We start from the raw sequence: 20,418 nt of genomic DNA on the forward strand, positions 1-20,418 counted from the left end.
GGCTTCTATGTATTATTTTGTAATATAGTCAGTCAGCAGTAGTTTAACAATGCCTTCGATATAATCATTAATAGATTGATGAGCCTGGCTTAACAACTGTTTTCTAGTTGCTTTGCCTTCTTTCCATATCTTGAGATTCTGGGTGAATTCAGGAACAGTTTATATCCATTCTTCAGAACCTTTTCATGTCTAGCTTTCATAGAGCACATGTTTCAGGGCTACAGCCCACCTGTTCATAAACCAAGTCCTTTGAAGGAGACAGAAACAAAGATAAAGATACAGAAGTCCATCTTGCTTTTGCAATTTGCAGAGCCTCTACTGGGATGAATGATCAAAGTTAATAAGTTGTTGAAAGCTGTGTCTATTGTAAGACTGTAATTACTGAGAAGACTATATAGGCTGTAACAGTTGCTGCTGAAAGCCTTAACTGCCAGCATAGTTGGCTTTTTATTCAATGCTCCAAAATGATTGCCTTTCTCTTTCACTGTCCATCAGTTTACAACTGCAATGGGAATAAAGCATGATTAATGAACTAAGGGAAGATGTAAAAGTCACAATACAATAATCACAGAAAAGTTTTAAGAATTCCTTTAAGTTAACGTGGAGCAATGTTATGTCACCAATGTAAGATGTCTAAATGAATGAATGTCACATCCTTGTCAAGACTGGCCATAATCTTGAGCATAAGACAAATCAGAGAGAAGTTAAGGAAAATATTAATGAACTGCTAGTGCAGACAGACTTTTTAATCATCTCTGTAATTCAGAAATGAGTCACAGACTCTGAACCATAGACTCTGAGCTAAATTCAGATTAGCATTTTGGATTGCCTGACATATTTTCCCCCTTTCCTCTACTTCAAGAGTCCTAAAGAACTGGAATGCAGCAATGATGTGAGTGCTGTGCAGCAGAACCTGCTTTAACTTCTAAGGCAGGGGTATTAAACTCAAGGCTGGATTTAGCCCACGATGTGGTCGGATCCGGCCCCTGGGGCTCTCCTGGAAAATGTAAGGGGCCGGCCTGCATTGCTTCGCCCCGGTCTACCCAATGCAAGGAGGAAACATGCCAACATTTGGGGAGTGGCGCCAAGCTGGTCACGCCTACACAGCTGGCCACACCCAGTGAGTGGCATCAAGCTGGCTAGGCCCCTCCAGGCCTCCCAAGGTCAATTACAGCCCTGATGTGGCCCTCAATGAAATTGAGTTTGACACCTCTGTTCTAAGGGATTTATACGTTTAAAAATAACAACAAATTTCTTATCATATTTCCACAAGACAGAGGTGTAATGTAAAATATCTCTAGAAGAAAAATGTTTCTTCTACCTAGTGGCAGGGTAGACAATAGCCTTTCCTAAATGGATAGCCTAAGCCAAGACCAATTTCTATATGCTAAAGCTGTTAATTAGAAACATCAGCAATAGGGAGAAAGACCATTAGAACTCAAAAGCATACATATATATTTTGTTAATAGATTATTTCAAAAAGATGAGCATATACTGAAAGGCTAGGAAGTAGTAAAGATACAGAGATTCTTCCATCCTACAATTAAATTTGATTCTACTGTAATCAGAAACAAATGTTGCCAAAGTGCCAATTGCCAGAGATTCCTGGAATCAAAGATGAAAATACCTCATTAATCGTGGCTTGAAGTAGTAATAGTAAATAATGTTGCTTTGGCAAATCTTGACTAATGGGTAAAGCAAGGCAATTGACTAGCATTTTAAAAATTATGCTGCAGAAGGGTTACTATGTATTATTGCTTTGGTTTTACACAATCCTGTTCATTTTGATTCCAGAAAGTTAACTGGGTTGAAAGCAGTGTGTTTTGAAGTTCCACTCTTAGACTGCAATGAATGAGCAATTTCACAGCTAAAGAAGTAAAGGGAAATAATTGAAAAGACATTCCCTGAGCATTTTTGGCTGCTATTCAATTTTACAAAGTAAAGAGCAGGATCATGCATTTCCCAATGATAAATTGGAACACAGGAATTAGATTTAAAAACTATATTGTATACATGGTGATTAAAATAAAATGGATTTTTGGAATTTCTGATGGGAAATTATAGTGGGCTGCTGCCTAGACAGCACCCACAGCTGTGAACTCTGACTAGAATGTATATATTACTCAGCACAATCTTCCTGAATCAGAGAAGATGAGATAAATTATGTGTGCTATGGATCGTAGTTTCTTCAGGGCTAACTGAAGAAATGGAAAAGATTTTGCAGTCATTCCAAGAGCTGAGATGCTGGGAAACCTATAACTGCATTAGAGCAGAAATGGACATTAAAACCTTGCTTTTCCCCACTTCTTAATAATTCCAGGAAGTAATTAATTACAGATGAAGAAATACTTCTTCTGCAGCAAAGATAAAACTTTGCAGTGAGTTAAACCTTTTTATGAGATTACAAAAGCAACGAAGAACCCAACAAGGGCAATTAAGATTTAAGAACTATTTGCAAAAAATTAAGAATAGATACAAGAAAGTTTTCAAAACAATATTTTAGTTCTTGAAATATTGAATAGAGACACAAATTATAGACATAAAGATGTAAAGAGTCATAAGAGAACTTTTGTGGATGAATTTTGGAAAACTCTGTAAAAGGAATTGAATTTTTAATGAGAAAGCTAGAAAAATTTGGGGCATTAGTTGGTATTAAGATTAATTTTAAAAAAGCCAAAGTAGTTAACAAAAATATGAAGATAAAAGATTAAATAAAATTAATAAAATGGATTTTTTAAGATTTAAAAGATAAAATATTTGAATATAACTATCACAAATATAAACTGTATATTATTTCAAAATAACTATATTAAGCACTTAATAAAGTTAAAAAATATACCATATTTTTCAGACTATAAGATGCATTGGTGTATAAGACGTACCAACATTTCCATGCTCTTTTAGGGGGGAAAAGGTGCATCTTATACTCCGAAAAATATGGTATGTCAAGATGGGACTGATTACAATTGTCACTATTGGGGAAATGTGTATGGCAGGTGGGAAAACCCAAATTAAATATAAAGTTAAACGCATACAGATACAAAGGAAAAGTGGGTCTAACAGATTTGAAATTATATTTTGCTATCTGATGTGCAGTTTGGATAAAAGAGTGTCTATTAAGGAATAGAAGTTATTGGAGTTAAGGACATGATTTAAGATTTGGGTGTAAGGATATTTATTATATGACAAAGCTAAGATGAATGTAGATAAAAATCATTATGTCAGGCAGGCCATTTTCAGAGTATGGAATAAATAAAAAGAAAAGTGAAAGAATGTATGATAAAAATGGGCTAAAAACTTCAGTTAAAATATATAAATGGAACAATAGGAAATATATGACTGAAAGGTTTGAACATTGTGCTTTGAAGGTGCTTTGAATCTTTGCTGGAAATGTGAACAACATGAAGGGAAATTTTATTATGTTTGATGGACATGTAAAAAAGCCAAACCTTTTTTTGATATGCATATAAATATGGCAGGAATATATTTTCTGCCTGGAAGGCTCCTAGGGTGGAGTTGAAAGGCAAAAGGGAAGCAGCATGCTCCCTCCCATATTTGGGCATACCAGGTGTTTTGACATAATACTTAATTATTTCCTTGGCTCAGCTGATAAGGGAGGAGAGCTTGTGGCTTAGAGGCTAATACAACTGCCTAACATGTAAAAAGAGCCCAGGTTTGAATCCCAGTAGGGGTGTGGCTAGCTGCTGAGAACGAAATAGCTTGAAATAGATCTATACTAGTCTCCCTTTATTTATTTATCAGCACAAATGCAACATATGCCATATTTTTCGGAGTATAAGACGCACCAAGGTTTTGAAGAGTCATTTTTTTTAAAAAAGTAGGTAGGTAGACTGAGGGATAGAAAGGGAAAGAAAGAGAGAGAAATACAGTAGGTAGGTAGGGAAAGAGAGTAAGAGTAGTTAGGTAGATAAAGGGATAGAGAGAGAAATAAAGATAGATAAATACAGTAGGTAGGTAGGGAGAGAGAGTGAGTGTGTAGGTAGGTAGAGGGATAGAGAGAGAGAAATAGAGAGAGGAATACAGTAGATAGGTAGGGAGAGAGAGAAAGTAGGTAGGTAGGTAGATGTTTCCAGGTATATTTATCCATGTGCTGGAGAAGGAAATTGCTGACAATCTGCAGCACCTAAGACTTTGTTTCTGTTGACACAGCACTTGATCAATGTAATTCTCATCAATCAGTTAAAGAGTTTTCTAAAAGGAAAAAAAAAGTTTTTGCACTCTGCAAACCTCCCAAAAATGGCCTGTTTTTCGTGAAAATGGGCATTTTTTTTAAGGCATGAATAGCCTGGGGGGGGGCTTGCAGAGTGCTCTGGGGGGGGGGCAAAATGAGCAAAAAACAGCCCATTTTTTATGAGAGGGGGGCTGTTTTTGTAAAAAAAAATTGCATGCATACCCTTATGGAGGCTTATAGAGTGCTGCTGGGGACTGGGGGGGAGGGGCAAAATTTTTCGCTCATTTCTGCCCTCCCCAGCCCCCAGGAGCTCTCTGAAAGCCTCCATAAGGGTATTTTGGTAAAGGGGGTGGGGCTTCTGGAGGCAAAAAATGCTGTATTCGATGTATAAGATGCACCCAGATTTTCAGCCTCTTTTTTGAGGAAAAGGGGTGCGTCATACTCTGAAAAATATGGTATGTGTGTGTGTGTATGTATACATATGTGTGTATGTATACATACACACAAACACACACACATATATATATGAAAACTGAAATAAGGCAAATATATGCTCAAAAGTAGAAATGTCTATCTACGATGGAGCAATGATTGGTTAAGTTGATGGAGTTGATGGAATTTGCAAAGATGGTTAAATTAACTTCCTTTGATAGAAAAAGACATTATCTACATCTATGATTGAATGAAAACTCCTTATAGACTATTTGCAGAAAAAATGGACTTATGACTTGTAGTTTTCACGGGAAAAAGGAGATAACAGGAAAAAGGGGTTTGGTTTTTTTTGTAATCATAGACTAAATATAATTTTGTAATCAAACATATATTTGTAGCAGAGGAAACTGGAAGCTTATTTCTGTTTCTTTTTATTCTTTCTACATTTTTGTTTTCTCATTTTTCTTCTCTCTCTTTTCTTTCTTTCTTCTATTTTGCATTAATTTGTGTTAATTTTTATGTTTTTTAAAACTTTTAATAAAATGTATTATAACAAATAAAAATTAAATGGAATTTTTCAATTGTTAGTAATATTATAAAAAATCCACACTGAGATTGCCAGAGTTAGCTGAATTATACAATCAAAGCAAGCTGGTTACTCTTCAAGCAAAACACATAAACTCGAACACATTACAAAAAGGCTTAACATCAACCATAGACACAACAGGGTTGAGCCCTATTCCTCAAAGTTAAGCTTGTGAGATCTAATCTACAAAGAGAGCCCTATGTTCAGCAAGAATATCTTTTTTGGTCCACACATTCTCACTGAACACATAGATGTCTTTGTCGATGAAGTGTCAAAGAGTGGGATTTTACAGGAAAATAGGTCACATTACAAGGTGGTTGCCTGAACAGAGCTTTGTTGAAAGGAGAATAAAGACCGTATGAAACAGAGGACAATACCTTCTTCGCATCAGGAGGAAGGTCATCATTGGATGAATCGATTTCTGGTTTGGATTCTTCAGTCTTCTTTCCTGCATTTTCTTCATCAGTAGAAACAGCTTTTTCAGTTATGCTACTTGTTAATTCTTCTAATTTTCTCTTCAGTTCCTTCTCTTCTGTGCTATGATCCTTGTAGGAATCAATAGCTAGAGGCTAGTGAAACAAAAACAAGTCATTCTCAATCATATGTTCTAACTGGCTTATTCTAAGTCTACATACATATGAGTAAACAGATGAACATCTTTTTAACATGGGATTAAGGAAACCTAAATCTCACCATGTAGTAGGAATTAACTGATCAATTTACTGTTTGGATTATTGTCTTAACTACACAAGATATTGAGACATCCATTCCAATGAGCAGCAAAAATGCCACAATGAGGTCTAGTAATGTACAATATTTCTCTATCATCTACTTTAAATGAAAGATCCATAATGAGGCAGAAAATCTTAGTGGGTTAAGCACCTATTTACATTTGGAACCTCTTGTTCCACATCCCTGGCGATGTGTTCTATTTATACTATAAAAACATCTTACTTCACTAGTTTAAAAAATGAACTCCCCCTTTTTTGAAAGAATTAGTTAAGCCTGTGAGCAGCACTGAGGAATGTTGGCCCTGGAATGTTGGCCTTCAGAGGAAGAAGGAACTAGACAATTGCCCTGAGGCTTCTGCACTAATCAAGTGGGCAAGGTGTTGAAGCACTGATAGGAATAAAGAGCAGCTTGGCATCTAGGTCTATTAAAGAGCAGCCCAGAATCAGACCTGCTGTCAAATCAGGCTGCTTGAGCATAGCTGAGTAAATAGCAACCTGGGCGTATGTATAACTCTGTTTTTGATTTTACCTTCTCAGAATGAACTAGGATCTTTTCCTCAAGGCAGCTGAGCATACTTTCAATAACAGAGATGCGTTTGTTCAGTTCAAGTATCTAAGAGAGAAGAACGAAGATAGCAAAGGACAGAGCCCATCACCACAATTTTTCTTAGCAGTTAAAGGAGAAATAAATAAATACGTAGCAATACTAGCTCTCATAACCTTGATGGACTAAAGGTCACGATTTTATTGAATAGTAAAGAAACATTTTGGAAAATGCTGGAATACTACAATAATAATTAACAATAACAGAATGTAACCATTAGATAAATGTCAAGGAGGAAGGCTGTATATACTTAATATACACATTTAAATGTATTTCCCATTTTATTTTTTAATTAAGAGCTCTCCTTTGCAAGATAGAAATAACATGTTCTTTTGTCAGGTAACAAGCCAGCTTTGTATCTTGTGTCTTGCTCTACAAACACCAATAAACAACTTTTGATATTTAGCTGACACTACTGGCAACATCTATTAAGGCTATATTTACACACTTTTAATGTTAAATAATAATTATTTATAAAGCTGACATTTTCCAAGGTCAAGCTAATTGCGCACCAGGATCTCAGGTCTTCACACAGATTTATAAAATGGAAGGTTAACAGATTTAATTTTAAAATAAAACATGAATGAAGAAAGAGGTTTGTCTTTTATGACTGGGGTTTCTTTTCCTCTTTTCTGGTCAAAGGGCCTTGATGAACATCTGGAGTGCAAAATTGCCTGTGGTGCTTTTAGCTAGATGAAGAACATGGTGAATAATACGGTTACATACACCTAAACACTAATAACATTATGAGGACTAACAACATTACAAGGAGCAGGAACAATAGAATTATAGACTTACCTCAACCCAATTCATTAAATCTTAGCAGCTATATTTCTGCAGCTAAAAGCAAGATTGTTTTTTCCTCATAAATCTAAATTATGAGGTCCATTAAGCATATAATAGAAGCTTGATTCTGACTGAAACACTTTCTCCAGAGTCATTTGTATCACTGGTCAAATAAATTCATCAAAAGGTCATATACTTTGTAAGTACCATCTTAGAGCTTTTCATATTTCAATGCAATGATGTTCATGTCAAAAACATGTTCTCATTCAGTTGGCTATTTAAACCAAATAATGCTTAAAATATATGATAACTAATCTCAAGAGATATTTAAGCCATAGAATACAAAAATGAATTATGATTTTTTTGCTCAATTTTTATTAAAACAAGATTTTCCTCAAAGTTGCTTCATATCTCTAGGTAGAGAATTCCTCCCCCTTTTTCTTTCCTAGGAGAAATGAATTTCCTAATCTGATTAAACAAAGCACGTGAATGATTAATAACCAATCTTTATGAGCTATTGTATTGTAACTGGGGGAGGAAATATTTTTTTTCTCAAAAGGCTCCATTTTTCTAGTCTAAAGTCATGCTCCTATTCAAGATGATTATAAAGCTGACATTTTCCAAGGTCTTAGGTCAAGCTAATCGTGCACCAGGATCTCCCCATAGTAAGTCACATGGCGAAAACTACACACACTTTAAAATTAATGGCTTTCACCAAATGAGCATTTCTATGAAATCCATGGACTTGCAGGGAAAAAGAAGAAAATAAAATGAAATAAGGTTTGTTTTTATGACTAGAAAAGAGCAAAGATGGAATTTGGTGGATGGAATCAAAGATGGAATCAAAGATCCGTTAGTTAGTTAATTGAAGGTCAGTGCTCCAAGGAAGAACCTGGGAAGGAAGGGGAAAGGAAAGACAACACCAGGATCCTGACTGACCAAAACAGCCATTAAGGCTGTTTTGCTCAGGACCTTTCACGCCAGCAAGGTGCTCTAACTAGGGTGGGAAGTGACTCATCCCACAGGACTTCGAGAAATGCAGTTCAGAACTGACATTCTCCAAAGTAGCCCGTGGGCATGTCACTGATGGGACATACCAAAGTTTGGTGTCCATGAGAGGGAATCAATGGGCCTGAGCCCCTCAAGTGTCCAGCACTCCCTGGAGTACCCTCCTACCAAAAGAAGACTCAATTGAAGCGTAAGCATCCAGCCAGTAGTGCCTGATGAAAGGCGAGGCGAGGGCAAAGCCCAGGTGGCCGCCCTACAAATATCCTTGATGGGCGCCTGAGTCGACCAGGCCGCAGAAGTGACCGCACTCCTAGTGGAGTGTGCCGTGATGCCAGCCGGCACCGGAAGCCTGCATGCCTCATATGCCCTAGTGATGGCTAACTTAATCCACCTGCTGATGGTAGCTGGAGACACCCTTGCCCCAAAGGTAGAAGGCTGGAAGGAGTCGAAGATCGCCTCTGACCTCCGGAAAGAAGAGGTGCGTTTCAGATAGATATGTAGCACCTTCTTATATCCAGGTGATGCCAGGAACGTTCCTCTCCCTGGAGGGCGCCAGACAGAAGTCTGGGAGAACCACCTCCTGAGCCCTATGGAAGGGAGAGTTAATCTTGGGCAAGAAAGGAGGGTCAAGCCTAAGAACAACCCTGTTGTCATGAAATGTGCACAGGTCAGCCCTAGATGACAGAGCGCTGAGGTCAGAAATGCTCCTGGCAGAGATAATAGTCACCAGGAACACAACCTTAAGGGTGAGAAACTGAAGGCTCACCGTCCTCAAAGGCTTGAAGGGAGCCTCATTCAGCGCCTGAAGAACCGTGGGCCGGTCCTATGTGGGGAACCAATGAACCACAGGGGGCCTAAGATTAGCCGCCTCCCTGAAGAAACCTCTTAATAACTGGGTGTTGCGCTAGGAAATTAGAGCCTCCCCCGAGGACTGTTGCCACTGCCACAACCTGCCTCCTGAGGGTGTTGTGGGAAAGGCCCTTCTTGAGTCCATCCTGGAGGAACTCCAGCACTAGCGATGCCAAAGCCGTCGCCAGTTCCACCTGTGTGGACCGGCACCCGGACACAAAGGAGGACCAAGTCACATTGTAAATGTGAGTGGTACATTGCCTCCATGATGCCTCGATGGTCCTTATCACTCTGGATGAGAAATTGGCCGCCCTCAACTGTTCCCGCTCAAGCGGCAAGCAGTCAATTGAAACCAATGGGGCTCCGGATGACCCAGGGCCCCCGATACAGAGCCACCTCCACCCTGGAATCCTCCAATGGGGGGACATGGACAGGTCTATGAGATCCACGAACCAAGGCCGGGGGGGGGCAATAGGAAGTTACTATGATCACCTCTGCCCCCTCCGCCACCAGCTTCCTCAGGATCCTGGGAATGAGGGGAAGGGGGGGGAAGGCATAGAGGAGTCCCTCTGGCCATCTGCATTGCAGGGCGTCAATAGCCTCCACTCCCCAAGCTGGGAACTGAGAGATGAACCTCTGGACCTGTGCGTTCGACGGTGTGGCAAACAGGTCCATAACTGGCCTGCTGAACCTCTGGCAAATCTCGGCGAAGACTCTGCGATGCAGCTGCCATTTCCTGTCGTCCACAATTGCCCTGCTGAGCCAGTCGGCTTGCTGGTTGTCCACAACTGATGCCATTGTAGCTCCCTGGCATGGAGATGGACCCATGGAACTATCGCGATGCATGAAATGCACTTGCCCAGAAGACGAGAGAAGAGAACTACGGGAACAGAATGTGCCCTGTGAATCTGCTGAGTTATACTGTTCCTATGGTCTTGTAATAGGAACACCTCACTCTCCACTGTGTCAATGATAAATGGTGAAGCCTAGTAGTGGGTTCCAGATGACTCTTCTCGAAGTTGATTGAGAATCCCAGAGTCTATAACATCCTAATCGTGAGCCCAAGATCCCTCTTGGCCATGCTCGGTGGCGCTGCCTGAACGAGAGTATAGTCCAGGTAGCATTGTAGGCGGACCGGAACAGACTGAAGATGGCCTGCAACTACAGTCAGCAATTAGTAAAGGTTCGAGGTGCTGACACCAGCCCTGTACTGATAATGGACCCCGATGGTCAGGTGCAATTATGATGTGTATCTGGGTAGCCACCGTGAGCTTCTTGATGTCTTGCAGAAGCCTCATCTCTGATGATGAGGCTCTCTCTTGCATCTGAGTGAGCCAAAGAAAAGTTGTCCTATTGAAGAAGGAAGCAGTGGCCGCTGCCTTGATAGCCCAGGTTGCAGCCTGGAAGGTCTTGGGCAAGGTCAGTTCCACGCTCTTATCTTCTGCCTTGAGGTTGTTGGCGATGTCACCCCCCACAAGGGATGAAGAGGATGCCAGCACGGCTACAGGAGCATCCACCATAGGCATCTGCAAAGCTTGGGAAAAACTGGCCTCAAAGCTATAAAAATGACAGTCATCACCCCCCCCCCCTCTGGAGTGGGAAAAGCCCCAGGTGTGACCCATTGATTCTTTTTTTAAAAGTTTTTTTATTTTTTATTTTCAAAACAAACACAACACAAAATCTTCCTTTTTTTATATACTGTAGAAAGTGTATCAGTTGGTTACAAAAGACTTTCGTGCATCTCTTCGACAGTCATCAAGCATAATTCATATTAACTGAAGTATTTTAACTCAGATATTTATACATGTTACCGTCATCATACCTCCATTTTCATTTGACTATAGTTGTTTAAATGTCCCATCTTAAAATATACCAAGATTTAATACATAACCACATACTGGCATTTCATTTACTATTTCTAAAATCCTCCAATGACACTAAATCCTTATGTCCTATTCTAGAAAAACAGCCATAATATTTAATAACAAAGTTTTCTATCCTTTCTAAATCACTGTTTACAATTTACATCCCATTTTCTTATGTTGTACCCATACACATACACACGTTATTATCATTATCCCTCCTTTATTTGAGTATATCCTGCATCATATCATTTTCCCCCTAGTAATCAAGACTTAACTGAATCTAACTTAATTCTTTTTATTATTATTATTATTATTATTATTATTATTATTATTATTATTATTACTATTATTATTATTATTATTATTATTATTATTATTATTATTAACCTTTATATATAATCCAAAAGGGTTTCCAATCTTCCTTTCATGGATACCATTCAATATTCATATCCAGTTATTACTTATCATAACACTACACATTATTACATTACAACACTATACATTATTATCATTGTTAATTATTTATTTAACTATATTTATTATCACTAAATTTCGCTACGTTTAACTAGTTTTAAATTATACTCTTCCATCTAACAACCTGTAATCTTTCCAGTAAAAAAACAGTGTCATATCTTCTGCCATTTGTGGCATCAGTCCTCTAATCATCTCCTTAATCAACTTTGTATGGACTCCTCTTAGCAACTCTTTGCTTATAAAATCTCTCATGTAATTTCGATGTCCTTCTTCTGTTTCCTTAATCAGCTTATCTTTGATTGTCAGGGGTGTTATCAAAACTATTGCTAATAAGATTTCTCCCTTTAAATCCATAAATTATATTATTTTTTCCTCTTCTGTATCTTCCCATCTGGGGTAGGTTTCCCCTTCATTTAATTCCTCTTTCAGTATTCTACTCTTTCCATTTTCAGAAACAAACCAATCACCATAAATATCAGCAATTTTAATTTCTTTATATTCATTTTCCTCTTCAATTTTTTGGACTTTAACCGCCACTTTTTCCATTTGATGAACATCTTCAACTTCTCCATCATATTTTGCTGTTAGATGCACTAAGTAATCCAACTTCTTCTCTATTCTCTCACTTGTATTTGATAATTTCTGTATTTCTAAGAACATCTTTTGCAGACTTAAAACTTCTTTCTGGTGTTGAAATTGCGCCATGATTTCCAGCTGACAAACACTGCTGCTTTAGCTTAGAAGATTTTAACAGAATTAAGCATCACAATAACATTTCAGCTTTCTCTGGTTAAAAATCTACTTCAAAGGAACATCTGTGTGCTTTTCTTCTTCTTCTTATCACTCTCTATAAACAAGCTGTGAGTCCTTGAAGTGCCAAGCCAGGATAATCAGTGAAAAAGGTATTTCATTTCCAATACACAAACCTCTAGCCTCCGAGTAGCAATGTTACAATGTTACCATTTCTTTGTTTCTTTTTGTATTTCAAGTTTAAAAAAAGGTCTGCTTCTTAAATGAGTTAGAAAAACACCCACAGTAATGAAAGAGGAGAATTTTAGTCCATAGATTACAGAGAATAGTCAAAGAAAAAAAAATAGAAGGAAACTTAATCCGTTCGTTTTAAAAGGCTTGCATAAATTCCATCTGTAAAGATAGCATTTAAAAGGTAGGATAACCCACTGTTCAAAACCAGTCCAAATTTAATTCCGCTGTTTATTTCTTCTGTTCTCCAATTTAAATTAATTTTAAGTTTTTTTATAGGCAGTCACTTTTAAAACAGTAAAAATTCCTCAACAGCTGAAAACACTTTCTCTTTCTATATCCTCCCATTTTGGAGCCGCCCTGACTTAATCAGCCATTTGGCTGGATTTTTTGTCACCGGCTTGAAGAGCTTCTCTTGGATCAATCAGACATTTTGTGATGTCCCTGTGATCAGCAAGATGTATTCCTGTTCACCATCTCTGCGGGACAGTTTAGGTCCGTTTGGACCACCCAGGGGAAAAAGTATCGACTGCGATCTCAGAGCATTGAGATCGCACGTTGTGTCATCGCGACTCCGGCTCCTCCTCCATTGATTCTTGAGCACTTCAAGAAACATTGGGGGGGGGGGAGTTGGAATTTCCTACTTCTCCACCTGTGGCTTGCGGAATTGACCTTTAGGTCTGGTACTTGCTGAAGAAGCAGCAGGAGTCTTAGTAGTGGGAGGGATACCCCCCAGGCCAGCAGTGGCCTTGGCCTTGCACATAAGTGACCCGAACAAAGAAGGGGGAAAAGTCTGGGTATCACAAAGGCCTCTGGAAGAGGAGAATCCTCATCCTCAGAAAAATCAACATCCTTCTGATCCTCCTCATCTGAGCAAGACCCTTCACTAGCCATTGAAGGGGAATCCGGTCGTTGCTCCTGAGCCGTTGAGGTTCCGGGTTGGTTTGGATGACCTTGTGGGGTACCCCAAGACGAACTCCACCTAGAAGGCTGGGATTTCTGCTGCATCCCTGCTGCAATGCCTTAAGCAATAGCCTGGGCAATAACATTCTGAAAATTCTCTGGGATGTCTGGGAACATTGGTGAAAGGATGGGAGGCTCCAAGTCTGGCCTAGTGATGGATGACTGGGGAGCCAATCCTGGCCTACTAGATCCAGCAGCCTGCCGGCCAAAAGGGTCTGGCAGATGACCTCCTGAATATTCAGGTGAAAGAGATGGAGACAGGGAGATATCTCTCCTGGGAGAACCTGGAAACCTAGAAGGGGACTCAGCCACCAGTGATCTTCAGGAGCGAATGAGACCTGGAAGATGAAGAGCTGATGCTATCTCTAGCCCTCTTTGCAGCAGTCTTGGTGGTCCTCTTCCCAACTGTTTGCTGCTTCTGAGCACCTTCCTTCCTGGAGGACTTGGAGGTGCTCTTCCGACCTGGGGCCCTCTCCCGCCCGAAGAGACAGTTCCCCTCAAATTCCCTTATCGAGATCAGAAGTCTCCGGAGAGCCTGGAGCAGCCGCTCCAGTTCGCCTCGTGGCATCTGCATCTCACCTGATCCCCCGCCTACGCAGGTACTCACAGCAGTCCTTTTGTCCTACTAGCCCTTTCCAGCTGGCTAGGGCTTCTTACGAGCGTCCCGACCAGGCCATGCCTCGTGCATGTGGCCAAGGTGGAGCCCCGATCTGTGGCTTTATCTCCTCCGCGCGCTGCGCAGCAGGAGGCCATCTCCGATGCATGGAGAAGCTTTGCCTTTCCCATGCCCTTCCGGCACTCACAGTGGCCCTGAACAGTGCTGGTGGCGAATTGAGAAGAGTGCCGATCCTCACACTCCAGCCACATGTGTCTCCTTGGAAGCCGCAACCTCTCCAAGATGGCGGCCGCCAACCACACAGTCCAAATCTCCAGGAGCTCTGCCTCAAAAGCACCTTCGATGAACCGGCAGAGCTCCAACAATCCCCCGATGCAATGGGGTTACACTGCCACCAGGCGCCTCTTGTTGCACGGCTTCAAACCCCCACCCCCCAAACAACCATCATGGTTTGAGTTGTCTCTGTCCCTGAGTTGCCAGGGGTCTCGAAGGCTCCAAAGCTCCTGGGAAAGCCCTGCTTATGCCCAGCAACAATCACATAGGAGAAACAATAGGGAAAGAGATGGGAGAAGTTAGGATAGGAAAATTCTCAAACAAGAAGTTCAATCAGAAGAGTCAAACAAAAACAGTACTCTTACGGGCCGAGACTAAAATTAAACTAGAGCCATGCAGAAGAAGTAGAAGGGAGTGGCCTCAACTTTCTCAGTCTCTGGGCGGATTGGACATGAGAATAACCATCAGTGACTACTCTCACAGGCTACTTCAGAGAATATGAGTTGTGTTGGTTCCAAGGCATTGTGATAGCATTTACTTAAATGTATAATGACTCCAAAAATTAATTTACAAACATACTCTGCATCTCATTTCTAATAAGGGTTGTATTCAGAATGAAAGCAGATTATTTTCTTTTATTTCAATAAAATACTAAATTTATTTTGTATCTTGTAGTTTTATTGAGCAATTAAATCTATGTTCAATTAAATTTATTCTTGCAGATTTATATCTATCTATCATCTGTCTGTCTGTCTGTCTGTCTGTCTGTCTGTCTGTCTGTCTGTCTGTCTATCTATCTATCTATCTATCTATCTATCTATCTATCTATCTATCTATCTATCTATCTATCTATCTATCACTCAGATCTATATACTGCTTTACAGCCCTCTCTAAGCAGTTTACAAAATCAGCATATTGCCCCCAACAGTTTGGGTCCTCATTTTACCCACCTCAGAAGGATGGAAGGCTGAGTCAACCTTGAGCCTGGTGATATTTGAACTGTCAAATTGCAGGCAGTCAGCAGAAGTAGCCTGCAGTACTGCACTCTAACCACTGTGCCACCGTGGCTCTTCATATATATATATATATATTGTCATTAAAATTCAACAAATATCTGCATATCAAAGAATGAGATTAACATTAAGAATGATGAAAGAGTTTATAGCTTGTAGCCATTTCAATCTATGAACTGTATTCTTTGCCTCTGAATATATAAAAGTTTTGTCATCCGAGTGATAAATAAAAGCACCAGAAATTATTTAATTCGTTATGTGGTTGAGAAACATACTTTTGTTAGCATTGTCTGTAAAATAATGGCTTGGACTCAACCAATGAATTTTTATATTGATAGTATTCAAGCTATGACCATTTGTTCAGTGATAGTTCAAAGTTACAACACCAACCAAATGATGGTTATGACTGGTCCTTGGAGTTCTATCCATCCACCAACTTCATGGTCATGTGATCATAGTCTGGGCTTTTGGCAACCAGTTCATATTTATGATCAGTTGCAGCATCAGAACAGATGCAAATTATTGCCGTTTGCAGCCTTCTTTGTTGGCTTCTCCAGAAATCAGTAAAGAAGCTGGCAGGGAAGGCCACAAGTCTGCTATAAATCAAGAGTTACCTTTATTTCCACATTTTTCCATACATGAAAAATATGATAACATAATATTGAATAAGTGTTCTGAGGAAACAATCATGGTCTTGGTAATAAATATGGTTGTTGGCAAAGTAATATCTGTACATATTAAATTTTGTCTGTATTTCTCCAAGAAATAGATGTCACTTTATTTCACGGTTATGGTTAGCTTCCCTTTCAATTTTTGAGCCCAGATACTACTTTCACTACTTTTACAATTATTGTACAGGTGTTCTTCAACTTACAACTGTTAAATGAGCCTAGAATTTTGTTCTGTAAGTCGTTGTGGTTGATGTTGAGGTATCAGGTGTAATTTTTTGATCATTTTTGCGGAGGCTGTTAAACAAATAGATTTTCCTCGATAGGTTTTTTTTTGTCAGAAACTGGAAGTAAATGCCAGAAACTGACAAAAAAAAGATGGGAAGCTGCAAATGGCCATAAAAGTGAGTTGCCAAGGGCCCAAAACGTGACCATGGCATATCTTTGTGCAGCCTTAGCAACTTTGAACAGTTGCTAAGCAACCTGTCAAAAGTCAAGGTGTACTTGTATTTGCACTGAGCTGGCATTCATAGTTGATAAAATTGGGTTTATTATGTAATACTGAGCAACTGATTGATTTTTGTGCTTTGTCTTCCACCTTCAACTAGGGTTCCTTAAATCTTTTCCATTTCCAGTCACTAAACTAGTATTCATCGGCTTTGCTTAACAAGTGTGGCAAAAAAAGATAATGAAACTGGGCACAACTCACTTAACAACTACCTTGCTTACCAATGGAAATGCTGATCCCAATTGTGGTTTTAACTTGAGGACTACCTGAATACTGCTATCTGTAATTGTTTTGTTCTACTATTCCCTATTTTCTTCACCTTGGTGTCCTTTCATTTTGATTTGAGTCTTATCATAGTTTTCAAAACAAATCTCCAAAAGAGAAAAATATAGCATATAAGCATAGAAGCTACCCAATATCAATTTACTTGATTTCCAGAATGACTTACATTTTCTTGTGAGGAAGCTCTGCTCCTGTGTTTTGTGTACTGTGGTTGATAGATGAAAGTTTCTTGAGCCGCCTTTTCGTCTTCATCAGAAGTATCCACCTTAGCTGAGTACTGGAGTTGCACATTCCATGGACTGTCTTTAGGAACAGAAGAGGGTTGGACAATTGGTGATCAGATCAATAATTAACAGATTCACCAGTAACATTTTCTTTTTTATTCACAAGAATTTACAATACAATAGCAGAGTTGGAAGGGACTTTGGTGGTCTTCTAGTCCAACCCCCTGCCTAGGCAGGAAATCCTATACCATTCCAGACAAATGGCTATCCAACATCTTCTTAAAGACTTCCAGTGTTGGGACATTCACAATTTCTGGAGGCAAGCTGTTTCACTGATTAATTGTTCTAACTATCAGGAAATTTCTCCTCAATTCTAAGTTGCTTCTCTCCTTGATTAGTTTCCACCCATTGCTTCTTGTCCTACCCTGCTTTGGAGAATAGTTTGACTCCCTCTTCTTTGTGGCAACCTCTGAGATATTGGAACACTGCTATCATGTCTCCCCTAGTCCTTCTTTTCATTAAACTAGACATACCCAGTTCCTGCAACCGTTCATGTTTTAGTCTCCAGTCCCCTAATCATCTTTGTTGCTCTTCTCTGCACTCTTTCTCCTGGATCCACAGCTGAGTTTTGACCACCATTTGTCGGCTGTGACCAGGGGGGCATTTGCCCAGGTTCGCCTGGTGCGCCAGTTGCGGCCCTACCTGAACCGGGAGGCTCTCACAACAGTCACTCGAGCCCTTGTGATCTCTAGGCTGGAATACTGCAATGTGCTCTACATGGGGCTGCCCTTGAAGAGCATCCGGCGACTTCAGCTAGTTCAGAACGCGGCCGCGCGAGTGATCATGGGCGCACCACGGTTCGCCCATATAACACCGATCCTCCGTGAGCTGCGCTGGCTACCTGTTGATTGCACTTCAAGGTCTTACTTACCACCTATAAAGCGCTCCATGGTAGTGGATCTGGCTATCTGAGACCGCCTCCTGCCAATTACCTCCCTGCGTCCCATCAGATCGCACAGGGTAGGCCTCCTCCGAATTCCATCCGCCAGTCAGTGCCGACTGGCGACTACGCGGAGGAGAGCCTTCTCAGTTGCAGCTCCGACGCTATGGAACAACCTCCCCGTGGAGATCCGTACCCTCACCACAGTCCAGGCCTTCCGCACAGCCCTCAAGATCTGGCTATCCCGTCAGGCCTGGGGATAGGATTTATTCTCACCCCGCCCGAATGTTGAGTGAATGTTGTGTTTTTATGGTTAATTTTTTTATTCACATTTTTTTTCTTTTAAGTCTTGTCTTGCACTCCTTTCCCCCCATTGTTGTAAGCCGCCCTGAGTCCCCTCAGGGAAAAGGGCGGCATATAAATGCTCATTAAAATCTAAATCTAAATCTAAATCTTTCTAGAGTCTCCACATCTTTTCTACATCGCGGCAACCAAAACTGAATGCAGTATTCAAAGTGTGGCCTTACCAAGGCATTATAAAGTGGTATTAACAATTCACGTGATCTTGATTCTATCCCTGTTTATGTAGCCTAGAACTCTGTTGGCTTTTTTAGCAACTGCTGCACACTGCTGGCTCATATTTAAATGGTTGTCCACTAGAACTCCAAGATCCCTCTCACAGTTACTATTATTGAGCAAGGTACCACCTATACTGTACCTGTGCATTTCATTTTTCTTGCCTAAATGTAGAACCTTACTCTTCACCATTGAATTTCATTTTATTAGATAGTGCCCAATGTTCAAGTTTGTCAAGATCCTTCTGTATCTTAAGCCTGTCTTCTGGTGTGTTGGCTATTCCTGCCAGCTTGGTGTCATCTGCAAATTTGATGAGTTCCCCATTTATTCCCTCATCCAAATCATTGATGAAGATATTGAAGAGTACTGGGCCTAAAACAGAGCCTTGGGATACTCCACTGTATACTTCTCTCCATGTAGATGCAGTTCCATTGAGGACTACACGTTGAGTGCGGTTGGTCAGCCAGTTACGAATCCATCTGGTGGTGATGCTGTCTAACCCACATTCTTCTACTTTATCTAGTAGTAGGTTATGATCTACCTTATCAAATGCCATACTAAAGTCCAAATAAACTATATCGACTAATTTTGTCACTTTGTCAAAAAATGCAATAAGATTAATCTGGCATGATCTGTTTTTGACAAACCCATGTTGGCATTTGGCTATTACTTTGTTTACTTCTAGGTGTTTGCTAATTTGTTGCTTGATTATCTTTTCTAGTATCTTTCCCGGTATTGAGGTCAGGCTGATAGGTCTATAGTTTCCTGGATCTATTTTTTTTCCCTTTTTTGAAGATGGGAACCACATCAGCTCTTTTCCAGTCCTCTGGCAGTTCCCCGGTGCTCCAGGATCTCTGAAAGATATAGTTTAGTGATTCTGAGATCTCATCTGCTAGTTCCTTCAGAACCCTGGGGTGTAATCCGTCTGGTCCTGGAGATTTGAACTCGTCTAGGGTAGACTGGTACTCACTTACCACTTTCTTCCTTATTTCAATTTGTGTTCCTAATCTGATTTTTGTGGTGCTGTTTTTGATAGGTTGGACTGTTTTTTCCCTTTGTGTAAAGACAGATGCAAAAAATGAGTTAAATAATTTTGCTTTCTTCCTGTTGCTTGTCACCTTCTTGCCACTGTCTCCCAGCAATGGACCAATTGTTTCCTTAACTTTTTTCTTGTTTTTAACATGTTGGAAGAAGCTTTTTTTGTTATTTTTTACTTTTGTGTCAAGCCTTTCTTCGTTGTGAGCCTTAGCTTTCCTTACTTCATCTTTACAGGCTCAGGCTATTTGCTGATATTCTGCCTTAGTTATGTCCCCCTCTTTCCACTTTTGATACTTATCTTTTTTGTCTTTCAATTTGTCAGATAATTCTTTATACAGCCATGTTGGTTTCTTTTGGGAGCTGTTATTTTTCTTCTTCATTGGTATTGTGCTAGACTGGGCCTTTGTAATCTCATTTTTTCAAAATTCCCAAACTTCTTGAGTTGCTTTTCCCTTGAGGATTCTCATCCATGGAATTCTTCCCAAGCTCTAAGTTTATTGAAATTAGCTCTCTTAAAGTCCAAGACTCTAGTTTGACTTTCTTCTACTACTTGTGATTGCATAATGTTGAATTCCAATATTGCATGGTCACTTGTCCCCAGGGTTCCCATGGCTTCAACACCTTCTATCATTTTCTCTCTGTTAGTGAGAATTAAGTCCAATATGGCTGATCCTCTTATTCCCTTCTCTACTTTTTGGGAAACAAAGTTGTCTGCTAGGTTCATTAGGCACCTGTTGGATCTTCCACTTGGTGCAGAGTTTGTTTCCCAGTCGATGTCAGGGTAGTTAAAATCTCCCATTATTATTGTG

General features: G+C 40.0%; 1 protein-coding gene across 2 annotated transcripts in view; it reads right to left on the reverse strand.

The window, feature by feature from the left end:
- Positions 1-20,418, reverse strand: part of MLPH (melanophilin) — a 95,419-nt gene that overhangs the window by 25,192 nt on the left and 49,809 nt on the right. The window contains exons 9-11 of one of the 2 annotated variants that reach the window (XM_032213991.1): positions 16,998-17,134; positions 6,471-6,554; positions 5,588-5,779 (exon numbers count right to left, since the gene is read on the reverse strand). In XM_032213991.1, the coding sequence (XP_032069882.1) occupies positions 5,588-5,779; positions 6,471-6,554; positions 16,998-17,134 (413 nt within the window). The remainder of the gene's footprint in view (positions 1-5,587; positions 5,780-6,470; positions 6,555-16,997; positions 17,135-20,418) is intronic. The other variant, XM_032213992.1, reaches the window with a different exon arrangement.

The sequence above is a fragment of the Thamnophis elegans genome, chromosome 3 (genome assembly GCF_009769535.1).
Source record: "Thamnophis elegans isolate rThaEle1 chromosome 3, rThaEle1.pri, whole genome shotgun sequence".
NCBI classification, from domain to species: Eukaryota; Metazoa; Chordata; class Lepidosauria; order Squamata; family Colubridae; genus Thamnophis; species Thamnophis elegans.